The sequence below is a fragment of the Mycetomoellerius zeteki genome, unplaced genomic scaffold (genome assembly GCF_001594055.1).
Source record: "Mycetomoellerius zeteki isolate Tzet28-1 unplaced genomic scaffold, Tzet1.0 scaffold62, whole genome shotgun sequence".
Classification (NCBI taxonomy): Eukaryota; Metazoa; Arthropoda; class Insecta; order Hymenoptera; family Formicidae; genus Mycetomoellerius; species Mycetomoellerius zeteki.
In genome coordinates this window covers 1029988-1042573 of record NW_017257632.1, presented here as the reverse complement: position 1 = coordinate 1042573, position 12586 = coordinate 1029988, and the positions used below count along the sequence as shown (strand labels likewise).

At 36.6% G+C, this 12586-nt stretch overlaps 1 protein-coding gene across 3 annotated transcripts in view; it reads left to right on the top strand.

The window, feature by feature from the left end:
- LOC108728508 (Protein tyrosine phosphatase 99A) overlaps window positions 1-12586 on the top strand; it is a 219510-nt gene that overhangs the window by 181524 nt on the left and 25400 nt on the right. For all 3 annotated transcript variants that reach the window (XM_018457075.1, XM_018457077.1, XM_018457074.1), the window contains exons 3-4: window positions 148-329; window positions 12372-12559. In XM_018457075.1, the coding sequence (XP_018312577.1) occupies window positions 148-329; window positions 12372-12559 (370 nt within the window). The remainder of the gene's footprint in view (window positions 1-147; window positions 330-12371; window positions 12560-12586) is intronic.

Sequence of the window (12586 nt, the reverse complement as noted above, 5' to 3'; positions counted from 1 at the left end):
ATCAACTTGTATAGGATTTTTCACAGCGATTTTGAAGTTCTCCGCATTGTGAGCGTTCATGCAACGATAGTATCGCGCGTTACTTTCAGTCACATGGCGAACGGTTGAATTGCAAATATCATAACGTGGCGCATTTGTTATTTTCAGCATCGACGAGGACGGCCCGTGGAACGCGACGAAGGAGATCATAACGCCGCACAACGACACGTTCTACACTGTCGAGAACCTGAGGCCGTTCACGGTGTACAGCTTCCGAGTGGCGGCGATAAATGCTTTAGGACGTAGCAAACCCAGCCAGGCGTCCTATTACATGGTGACCCTCCGCGAAAGTAAGTCTCGCGATTTTGATTTTTCCGTTTGTCCTTTTCCCCCAATAAGAACAAAAAATCCAAAATGTCATATTGATCGAATTGTGTCAAAAGAGTAACATAAATTCGGTCAATAATTGGTCAATATGACGTCAAATTGACATTCTTATTTTCCTTGGGCAGTCTGTCTACCTCATGTCTATCAAACAATCGAAGCTGTAATCCCGGTTCATTTTTAATGGATGAACGAATAGGTAATCGAAGTATTTTTATCGAAATGGCAAAATATACGTTCGAATCGTTATTTTTCTCAAGAATCTTTCAAACGAGAGTAAGAGATGTAAATTATAGTTTTAAAGAGGCACAGAGAATTGTCTGTGCTATAAGTACAACATATAATTATAAAATTTAATAAAGATAATTACATTATATAGAATTTATTAAAATTTGATACCCTGATAGAATATATACTATATTTACATATCAGTTTCAATAAAACGATAACACATTATGAATACCTATACAAATAATTTAATTATTATAAATACTTGTATGATTTATTACATTTGTATATTATAAAAATATTAATTTATTGACATATTAATAATATATTATTATGTTGTATACATGTTATAAACAACGAATGCCTGTGGAAATTGCAGCGATAGGTAGGATACTGATTTCTCAGTAAATCGAAAACAGATCGTTCTGATTAAGTTATGCACGGAAAAAATAATGCATTAAATATTAACCGACAGCGATCTAATTAAAAATATTCTTATTAAATAATGTGTCATAAAATCGTATACACACAATAAATAATGAAAAAGCCTTATCGGCCTGAACTAAATCTTAATGCTTAAATAACATTTCGGTGTCTTTAAAAAAAAATATGCAATCTTAAATTAAACCGGAGTAATAATGTCACAAATTAGTTGCTAAACAATTTAATAGTGATGCTAATAAGCATCTTAAAAAGCTGTAGATAATTTCGTGCTAATAAACATCTTCAAGAGCTGTAGATGATATTTAATGCGAAAAATATCATCACAGCTTTGTGGTTGAATTGGTTAAAACATCCATCACGCAATATAAGCAATGAATCTTGGCAGAAGTGATATTTTCATAATAAATTATTTACAATTTTTAAGATGCTTATTAGTATCAAATTATTTACAACTTTTTAGGATGTTTATTATCATCAATACTATTAAATTGCTTGGCAATTTAATTTATGATATTACTACCCCAGTTCGGTTTAAGATATTGTGTTTAAAGATTGATTGTGAGAAGATAATCTTGTTAATTTAATGAAACAAATGTGCCATGTTCTTTAACATAATATTTTATTAATGGGTGTCAATTAAATTAACAAGATTTTCAATTAGACTGCTACTAACAATATCGGGTTCCTTTCCATATGTTTTATAATATTTTATGTTGCCTATTGTCAATCTTTGAAGAATTTATAAAAAACAGTTGACGCTGTATAAAATTTACTCTAAATAGAATCATTGCCAACGCAAAGCATTTTCACGTTTCTTTCTCTTCTCTTCCACCTTTCTCACTCTTTTAGAAACGTTGTGATAGTAAAGTTTTCCGGTGAGGGCCAATATCGGCTTTAGGATATCCTCTCGTTGCGTACATCTGTGCTTCAAGCCGATTCAATCGTCCAAATTACATCTCCCGCAGGCTATCAAAACGAAGTTTGTCGACCACGATGACGCTGAATGGCGTCATGCTAAATTAAATGGTTGACACCCTCTGGTCGTTAGCGTTCCCGAGGGTGGGCACAAAGCGTTTTACGGCGACACGCGGAAGAAAGTGACGAAATTCCGGCCGAAAGGAGGAAAATCCGAAAGAATACAGCGACGGCGAGGACGGGAGAGGATTGAGAGCGCGGCACGACCAGTTCTTGGCATCTGGAGAGGCGAGAAGAATCGTCCAGGACGGCTAACTAAAGAGGCGCTAATTGCAGCCGGCAGCCGGGAGCGTACAAGCAGACTCAAGTCGAGCCTATTCTTTTCCTTTTCCTTTTGTTTGCTAATTCGTCTCTTCTCTCTCTCTCCCCCTTCTCTCTTTTTTTCTTTCTGTCTCTACATTTCCCAGATCCTTTCTTTCGTCGCCGGCGCGGCGTCCTCGATGTCATTCTCCCGCACGTTATGAAATAGGTTGAGCGGGTCGAATCTTGCGCCAGGCCAAGCTGACCCTATAAATTCCGTCGAGCGTGACCGCGTAGGAGGATGGCCAGCAACGTGTAGCCATATATACGCGCCACGGACGACAAAGTTTGCGAGTGCGAGGACCATCTCGCCGTTCCACGCTCTCGACCCTTTTCGACCTGGATTCCCGCGCGTCGCTGATCGCAGGCCCCAATTACCGGGTTATTCGCGTGTGCATGCGAAGGGCCAACTCGTGGTCCAACGAGAATTAGGTGGCTCGTGGAATGTAACCCTCGTAGATGGAATCCCAGTTCATTTTTAACGGATGAACGAGTAAACGCGTGAGCACTGAATTCGCGTCTGTGTTACAGTTTGCTAGTTTTTTTTTCTCTCGACGTTTTGCGCTCTCCATGTTCTACGCGCTGATCATTCGCGAAATACATACGAAATGTCACAGGGTCAATCAGAATAATTGATTGCTTACAGATTTTATAATATTACACACATTATATGTGGATGGATAAAATTTTTAACGAATTTTTTATATTAGATTTTATTAGTATTTAGTTTATATCATGTCGCTTGTTAGAATGATAAAATGTCTCTGGTCATTTTACTCTCTGGCGATGTTTATTATATTAATGATATTATATTATATTACATATATTTAAAAATAGTTATTTAATTTATATTACACAAATTTGAACAAATTATTATAATTAATCGCATTTAATAATATAATTAATAGTTTATTTAGAGATTGGAAAGAGGAAATTTGACATTCTTCATATATTCACTCATATCTGCATTCACATACATGCCTTTCTTAATTATTTACACATTAATTTATATTATCGTAGAGAGGGCGGTAACATATTACATTACATTATTAACCACGTAATATTATATTAATAACATGCTAATTAAGTTTTAAATTGAATGTATCGATTGCTGAATATTTTGGATATCGTCCCTGGGTTTGTTATATTGCAACAAGTTTCAGTGTCACATTTCTCCTCACAACTAACACAGTATCTAAATTTAATAACAGAAACCTAAATTATATAACACAAATGAGTGAAAGATCAAAGCGGAATTTGGCGTCTAATAATATTTTTGTATGAAGTCTATAATTTTTTAGTAAATTACGCACTGATTATTTATCGATCTTGAAACACAGTCCTCAACTGAACCTCATTTTTGTTAAACATTTGTCGAGGAATTTTCATTTAATATGGCCTAAATTAATATTTATATTGTTAAACTGAGAAATATTTCTTGCTGAAAATGAACAAACTAGAAAATTCTGATTACATTAATCAGAATTTTGATTATCTGAACTAAAATAATAGATTCAACTAGAAAATATTAATTATCCATTTTCAACCAGAATTCCAATTAATGCAATTTCTTTTTCCGCTGTAATTATGCCGAATTGAGAATGTTTCCATCTGTAAATGTACTGCTTTCATAAATAATCGACGTTTGCTTGAACTGGAAATTATAAAATTCACAATATATTATTCTCACAAATATTATTAACACGGAAAAAAAACACAGCAGAAAACTTTACTGATTCAGCAAATCTACAGTCGTAATATACATACAGTCAATTTTCTATGTTAAAGTAGCAAAGTTGACAGCTGAATAAAATTAGCGATTTGTTAAACCATCAAATCTTCTTAGTTACAGATATTGAATTCGCGCAGTAAGTTATAGTTATATTTACTGTACCACTCAATTTATTTTTTTTTCAGTGAAGCACTAAGATAAGAATATGATTCATTTGTGTTGAATATTTTTCGGTTGACTTTCACTTAATATTACTTAAATTAAAATTTATATTGTTAAGTATACAGAACCGAGGATATTTTCGCCCTTGAACGTATTGCTTTTACTACACTGAGAAAATTTTCTAGTTGAAAAATGAACGAACCAGAAGATTTTGATCGTATTTTAATCAGAATTCTAGTTATTTCAACTAGAATTATAATAGATTCAATCAAGGAAATTCTGATTTGTCAATTTTTAACCAGAGTTCCAATTAATCCAACCCGACTCTTTTTTCAGTGTATGCATTCTCTTCGTGGATCAACAAGAGTTTATTTTATACTCGCATTCCGAACTCGATCCTGTTTCCGAGATGTTTCACGTTAAAAATTGAAATACGATACTACGTTGCAGGTTTATTTCGCAAACGGGTATTGTATGCAAACCCAACTCTTATTAGATACATACGTAACCATATAACCATGACTGGTAGCAGCTCATCGACGATGGCTCATCATTCTGTCGTGTGAGATGGGAATAATTATCTGGCTATCGAGATATCTGTATGTCGAACCGTATTTCGCATATCGCCATGTGGAAATGTACTCGTATGCACATCCGTATTAATAATTAATTTAAACAATGACGTCAATGGGCCGATACGTGACACGGGAGAAAAATTCGGCAGTGATATTATTCCAACGGTGTCGATAAATCGCGAAATCCTACGCGCGATTTCATTCGCGTATCATTGATGTCGGTATTTTTGTAATTTCCCATCGCAATATCGCACGCGATCCCATCAGCTGTGCCTGAATTAACGCTTCGAGATAACGCTCGCGATAAAATCGAGATAATTCTCTCCTCTCTCTTTCTCTCTTTTTTGTTGCTTCGTTACGTGACTGCAACATACGGTCGTTTTCCTACGGTAGTTTAGATTCGATCGCGTTATCGAATCGGTCCTTCCGCCAGTTGACGAATACCATATCGGGAAATATAATATTGTTGAACCCGCGACACGCGCAGTTTGTTTTTACGTGATGTTAAGTAATGCGATACAGTGCGGGAATTTTTATGTATTAAAATAAAAAAAGAGGGAAAAAAGAAAAAACTCCTTCGTGAGACGTATCATGATCGAAAAACGATACATTCGTCGTGCGAAGCCGGTTCGCGGCGGCGAAGATGAAATGCGGTCGCGATATATTCGTGTTGTCGGTGCAATGAGTATCGCATGCACTCGAAATCGACGGTGTGCACGATCGCAACGTACGGAGAAACGAAGTATTTCCGCGAACGTATTTCTGCGAACGATGTTTCGTACGTCACTTACGACATTCTCTATAAAAGACAAATAGACGAGGGAAGAAATGAATACACACAGAAAAATACATATTGTACGCAAGTAATAATTACTTGTTTCAAGTATTTCGAAAGTTCATATATCCGCAAACCTATCAGAAATTCATCACGAGTATGAAATTTATTCAAAATATATTCTGAATCCTAATAAAAGTTTAATACTTCAGGGACTTTAGGGACATTAAATTAAAACGAATTCGATTTGCTTATTACATAAAGTCGCTTCTTCGATGAGTGTTAGGGAAGATCTGGGACAAAAGTAACAAGGGGAAAATAGTAACATTGTTAATATTTCTTAAACTATAATAGATATGTGTATGCGGCTACATGGTAAAATTCTGTAGACAGATCGGCATTGAATCGTTCGTTATACACGAGTGCAGGAGCAGAAATTACTTTCTTCATGCATCAAATAAATTTTATTGCGTGTACAAAATCTAAAATATTTTTTTTTCTTTATAACGAAGATATAATTTATAATGTACTATCTTAATATGTTTTAATGATTATTTACGTTGATAGTTTGCACATTTGAGTTGATTTTTATCTAGGTTTTTATTTAATACATTTACTGTAAATCATAAAATATCATTAGGGGACAATGGTAATATCGATGCCTGGGATCAGTTGTAACGTTACAATTGTCCCCGAACTTACTTGATTTTATTTTAGTATTATTTTGTATAATATTATTTGTATTTTTCTTCATAAAATGATGTTAACAAGAAAACGCAAGACAGATAAGAGAAAAATTATATGAAACAAGTGTCTTTATACAAACAGACATTTAAAGAGGTTATAAAGGACCAGTTATCTATTCGTGCAGCTGCAAGAAAGAGTATAACTCATGTAGTTGTGTTATGTAAGAAACCTCTGGCAAATGTTGTACAATTATCCTTCTCTACTGTTACAATCGTCCACGAGGTTGGGACAGTAAAAATGCCTCATAGTCTTTAAACAAACATAACTTTTTTTCTAGTTACATAAAAAAAATTAAATCAAAGAAAATTTTGTAGTAAATAAATTCTATTAGTAGTTTTTGTTAGTAGTCTAAAGATACATATTTTTTTAATATAAATATTATATTTTAACTGTTATAACACTTCAAATTCAAAATTACTTTTGTCCCCGGTCTCCTCTATAATATTCTTCAAAAGAAAATTAATGTTTTAAGTACATAATACAACGAGTTTTCTTAAAATTACACGGAGAAAAATATTTGGTTAAATTAATTGGAATTCCAGTAGAAAATGAACGATCCAGAATTTTGATACAGTCTACTAGATTTCTGGTTAAATCTATTAGAATTCTAGATTTAATCAAGGAAATTTTGAACGTTGGTTATCTTAACTAAAATTCTAGTAAATTTAACAAGAAATCTAGTAGATTTAACTAGAATTCTAGATTGCTCATTTTCCATCAGAATTCCAGTTAATTCAACCAAATATTTTTCTCCTTGTAATAAGTATATTTTAATATTATTTAAAAAATATTTTTTGTTAAAAATAACCGTTACTTAAAAGAAAGAAAGTAAATTACTTTTTGAGCAATCACTTTTAGTAATAGAATAATATGTTTCTGTGTGTACACTGTAACTGTAATATGGGGAAAGAACGAAACGACAATTTTTTTGGTCTGTAATTTTTCAAAACGGTGATAGATATCGTTTCTCCATCTGCGACACACTTTCGCGCTTACCTCGTTCTCTCCGTTTTTAATTACGGACGATGCGTTTTTGGACTCTAACGGGAAACACTGTTGATACGCTCTTCGAAAAACGATATCTTCCTCGTCGGTTATTGCGGTGCGGTGCGGTGCGGTGCGGTGCGGTGCGGTGCGGCGCGGCGCGACGCGCGATTCGTTTCAGTTTGCAAACGGAATGTGGCAGTCGATATGCCCACATCGACATCGACGATCGTACGAGTGGTGAATAATGCGTCAATATTGACAGGATGCGTAGACAGGTCACGTTGCACGCGATTCGCCGATCCCGTCGCGCGAGTCCGGTAGGTTCGGCGGCTGATTCGACGGACATTCGGCAAACAAACGGAACGACGAACAACGCGGTGATACCGTGGAACCTGCCGCGCATTGGTTTATGCTACCGGATTCTAATTCGTGATTCTAATTCGTGGATATCGGACGCAGTAGGCCGGCTGGTAGGTAGATAGGTCGATCCGGTGGTAGTCGCTCGGTCGCTCGCCCGTGTGGCAACGGCACGGGAATTCACGATGGCTCAAATGAAAGCACCCTTTCACCTCCCTCCGTACACCCGGATCAATAGGGCACGGACCGACGAAACTTCTCTACTACCACTTTACCTCGCGGCCGGGTCCAAATACGTATACGGCACCACGGTCCTCGTACCCATTTCCGGACCTCGTTCGCCCCCGCTCGCCATAAATATACAGCGCAACCGAGCTACCAATTAGCCATCGGGACACCCGTCGGCACTGCGTCGTCCTGGTAAGTTCATTCGCGCCATCGAGTCGGAGAGCCAAACCGAAAATTGTAGGAACTCAGCCGGCAGCTCACCGCTCACCTTTTTTTTCGGTCACCGTCGGTGTCAATGTAAGAGCAATCTGTGAGAATCCGCAACGATGATCCGCAGATAAAATGCGACATTCAATCTCGTATTGAATGTAAAAATTAATTACCTAACAATTTAATTCCTCTCTAGGTACTTATAAGTAATGACAGTTTCGTAAATTTTTAACTTCATAAGATTTTTTCAATGAAAGAACACGTTCTTACGAGAACTTGCATACGGAAAGTACAGTTTTACAGAAGTATATAAAATTTAGCTAGACACCGATCTGAAAATAATTTGGTGCACCATTAAAATAATTATGTAGGACAACAAGGAACAATTTGATTTTTTTCTTCTCTCATTACTTACAAGCAGTAACAGTTTTTAGATATCTAATTTTATACACAGAAAGAACATCTGTTTTTCTGAAAATCTAACTAAATTTAGCTCGGCACGATTAAAAAATAGTTGGATCATAAAAATAATTATATAGGACACTCAAACTAGTACATAGCTAGTATTAAAACTTTTTACAGTGTTGCTCATCATGCTTGAGATTCTTACATAATTATTTTGATGATCCAACAAAATTATTTCCGTATCTTACTAAAAACTTTTAGATATCTCAACAAACTTATTCTATCCGTGCAAGATTTCTATGTGTCAATCAACGTTCCATCATAACTATCGATTACGTTCGCTAAAGGAGATTATTCACTAGCCACACTGTTAATTCTGTATATCGAGCAAGTTGAGCAGATTTACAACCGCTTGTAATAATAACGATAAATGAAGGACTCAAGGTTTAATCGTCTATTGGTTTAACCGAGAAATTTGCTCATCGATTAGATATATATCCCGCACTCAGTATAATTAACTTCGGCGTGAAATAAACGGGAACGAAGCCTTTCTCGCTAAAAATCGAACAAGAGACTGACAGAGAGAAAGAGAGATAGAGAAGGAAAAGAAGTGAATCGCATTGTTGCTGCCGCAACATCCGATGGGTCGGGATCCTAAGTAAGTTCATTCGCGGAAGTCGTCTCGAGAATCGGGAAAGAGCGGTAGCTTCTGCCTGCTGTGCGAACTATTTTCGATTCCGACGGGGTTGATAAAGTAGTAGAGGGACTCAGCAGATGCAATAAAGGCGCCTTTCCGCGAGTCACGTTTCGACGTAGCGATGGGAACCCGAAGAATCTCTATAGTACAGTGTGACCGAGGTAATTTATTTTCCCCACCTTGATATTACATAACGACAATACTTTGTCGCGTCCCGGTTAAATGATGAATCGTCCGAAAGCACCAAATCAGACCGCGATTCTTCGATCGTGTCGTATCCGACAATGCGGCCCAATTTTTGCGCCCTTGTCGTTCGTTTACTCAAGTTAGTCGAGTTCGACACGAACCCACCTGTTTTACCTGTTTTACCTGTAAAAGTGCAACGAGAATGTATTAAGAAAAAAATTAATAATTACAGTTTAATTACGAGGGAGAGAAAGGGATACATTACATAAAGCGCCAACTTCGATCGGGATAGCGTAATTTCGCACGCTAAGCTATGTAATATGTACGCTCGTGTACTTACAGCGCTATTACGCCGATACGTAGATTTCGAGAACAATATTAGCAACGTTTACGCGAACGGTTTGTCACGATTAAGCGTTTCAGCGCTTACAGCGAAATTGGTACTTCGATAATATATCACGGAAGTATAAAACCGACGCTATCGTCATAAACACGCCGACGGGGTAATAATAAGTTAACGCAGATTTAGCACCGGTAAAAAGTGCAGCTTGCATTTATCGCGGCGCTAAATTGCCCAACGTAAGTGAAGGGGCGGAGGCTATCTAAGCGACTTATCACTTATTTCTATACTAATACTCAATTCGCTTGTCAGCTTATCGTTGTACGTCACATATTATCCTCTTTTCTAACAATTAAGTAGAACATTTTTATCAATAGCAATTTTACCTTATGTAACATATTAATATATTTTTTTGCTTGCAGAAATAATTGTAAAGATATAATTAATTTAATACTCTTCTTCCTTGGAATCATAAATTAACGATCAGTTTTCCTATTTGTTTACAAATATAAAGATAGATTGTTAGGTAGAGGGTAATTAAATATTAATTAATAAAATAACTGATAATTACGACGCTGACGCTTCGTACGATCGTCCTCGCACAATTAATCGCTTCGTTATCGTGCAATTAACGTTTTCACCGGCATTAAACACGACGGATGGGTCGGTCAGGTTAACTGAGCGGCCACTGACGCACGACGCGCATTAAATGTCTCGGTATAATTTCTGCGATAATTTCTCATCCTCCGCGGCCGAGTCGGCCGACGCCGACGCCGACGTGCCGACGCGATATCGCGACAGCGCGACGGGGGTGTTTCAAAAAGTGACACGCGGATGCTAATTATTTCGAACTTGGGTCGTCTGCCGTAACGAGCCTCACCTGCCTTGCCTTCACGATAAGGCAACCTGAAACAAATTACACCAGCATTAAAATTATTACACGACCATTTTTTAGCGGCTCACACCCGTGCATTTTGGTCGACGTCATGGAGATTGAATAGCCGCGCGGTGCTTCTCGGATGTATGAAACGCGTCGCGCGCGAAGAAAACGGTATTTAATAACGGCAAAAATTTACAATATGAAACGAATATATATTTTTTTGGGTGCGAAAAAATTCGGTCGCTCCATCGACTCATTTTTCTATATGTAACGACATGGAAAAAGATATCAATTTACCGCGCGTATGTGGATTGCGATATGCGGATTTAGATGCGGTTCGTATGCACGCGGAAACGCGGAATTAAAAATGTCCGATTTCGAAAACAATTCCACGAGAGAGGGAGATCAATAAACGGTACGTATGCTAGTAAACGATCGCGCGTACATATATAAAGAGATATTGTTAACATAGATCGAATGATTTTGTCGGAAATATACATTCTATGTCGAGCGTAAAATACATTCGCGCGTGCGTCAACAACACGTACGAATATCTGTGAAATTTTATATCGCGCTCCTCCATAAACATGGGAAAAACTTGAAATTTCCAAGAGTTTGAACATTTATATCCATGATTGTTGATCAAATATTATTAATTTTTCTCTGCTCGCCTGGAAAGGGAGGGGGGAAGAGGGGAAGGAGAATTACATATTTATTCGTGTTCGACGCAATCACAACTATCGATTTCCGGCCATCGAACACTGCGTTCCGCAACAACTTTAAATATTATTTTTACGGTATATCATATTACGTTGTTCTTTAAAATCAGTTTTTTTTCAATGGAAAAATGATGGATTTCTATAGTGTATATAGTATTTAACGTTTAATTTAAATGTTTCGATTGATGAAAGGAAGAAAGAGAAAAATTTATTGATTAATTGATTGATTGATTGATTGAGTATTTATTTTAGTTTTAGGACAAGCCCTCTAAGAACTTTAAGACAAAACAGACAGTAATGCAACAAAAGTACAAAACAAAAGAAAATGTAAAAAGTAGAAGAAATAATACATTACAAATGAAATGAAGAGCTATAGATAATAAGGAGTAATAATGAAAATAATAACAAAAGAAGCAAAAATAATAATATTTTAAAGAGAGAGGGGGGGAGAGAGAGAGAGATTGGTTGATTGCTTGATTGATTGATTGAGTAAACATTTATTTTAATTCTAGAGCAAGCCCTCTTTAAAAATTTTAAATACAAGGCAAAGCAGAGAGCAACGCAACAAACGTACAAAAAGAACATAAAAAATAGAAGATATAATACATTACAAAAATAAACATGAAGAGCTGCAAACAATAAAGAATAATAAAAATAATACAAAATAACACAAAAATAATACATTACAGAAATAAAATGAAGAACTATAGATATTAGTGAAAATAACAGAAATAATAATACGAGAGAGAGAGAGCGAGGGACAAGAAGAGAGAGAACCGTGAAGCTTCATCGGGATTTCCCGAAGGGATAAAACAATCTGTTCTCGCATGGAATAAACATATACGATATTTAGATGAGCCACTCGAAGTCGCGCGAATTTCCTCGTGTAACGAGATACGTATTGTATTCATAAACGCGAACGTAATACTTATCTCAAGCGCGCGATGTATAATACTTTTTCAGGATTAGTTTTTCTCTTATCTCTATTTTTGGGATCCCGTTTCCTCCCCCGAAGTTTAGGATTGGAAGGATTTACGTACAATATATATGATTATTTGCAGTACCAGAAGGAAAACCAACCATCACGGCGGCACATAATACCTCAGCGACGTCTATTTATCTGGCGTGGAAGCCACCGAGTCGCGACACCATACACGGCGAGTTCCTTGGGTATCGCATCGGGTACCGGCGACGCGAGAAAGCGGATGAAGAAATGAAAAACGTTTACATTCGTGATCCTGCTGTCGACGTAAGTAGCGTGACACTTCATCTTAGT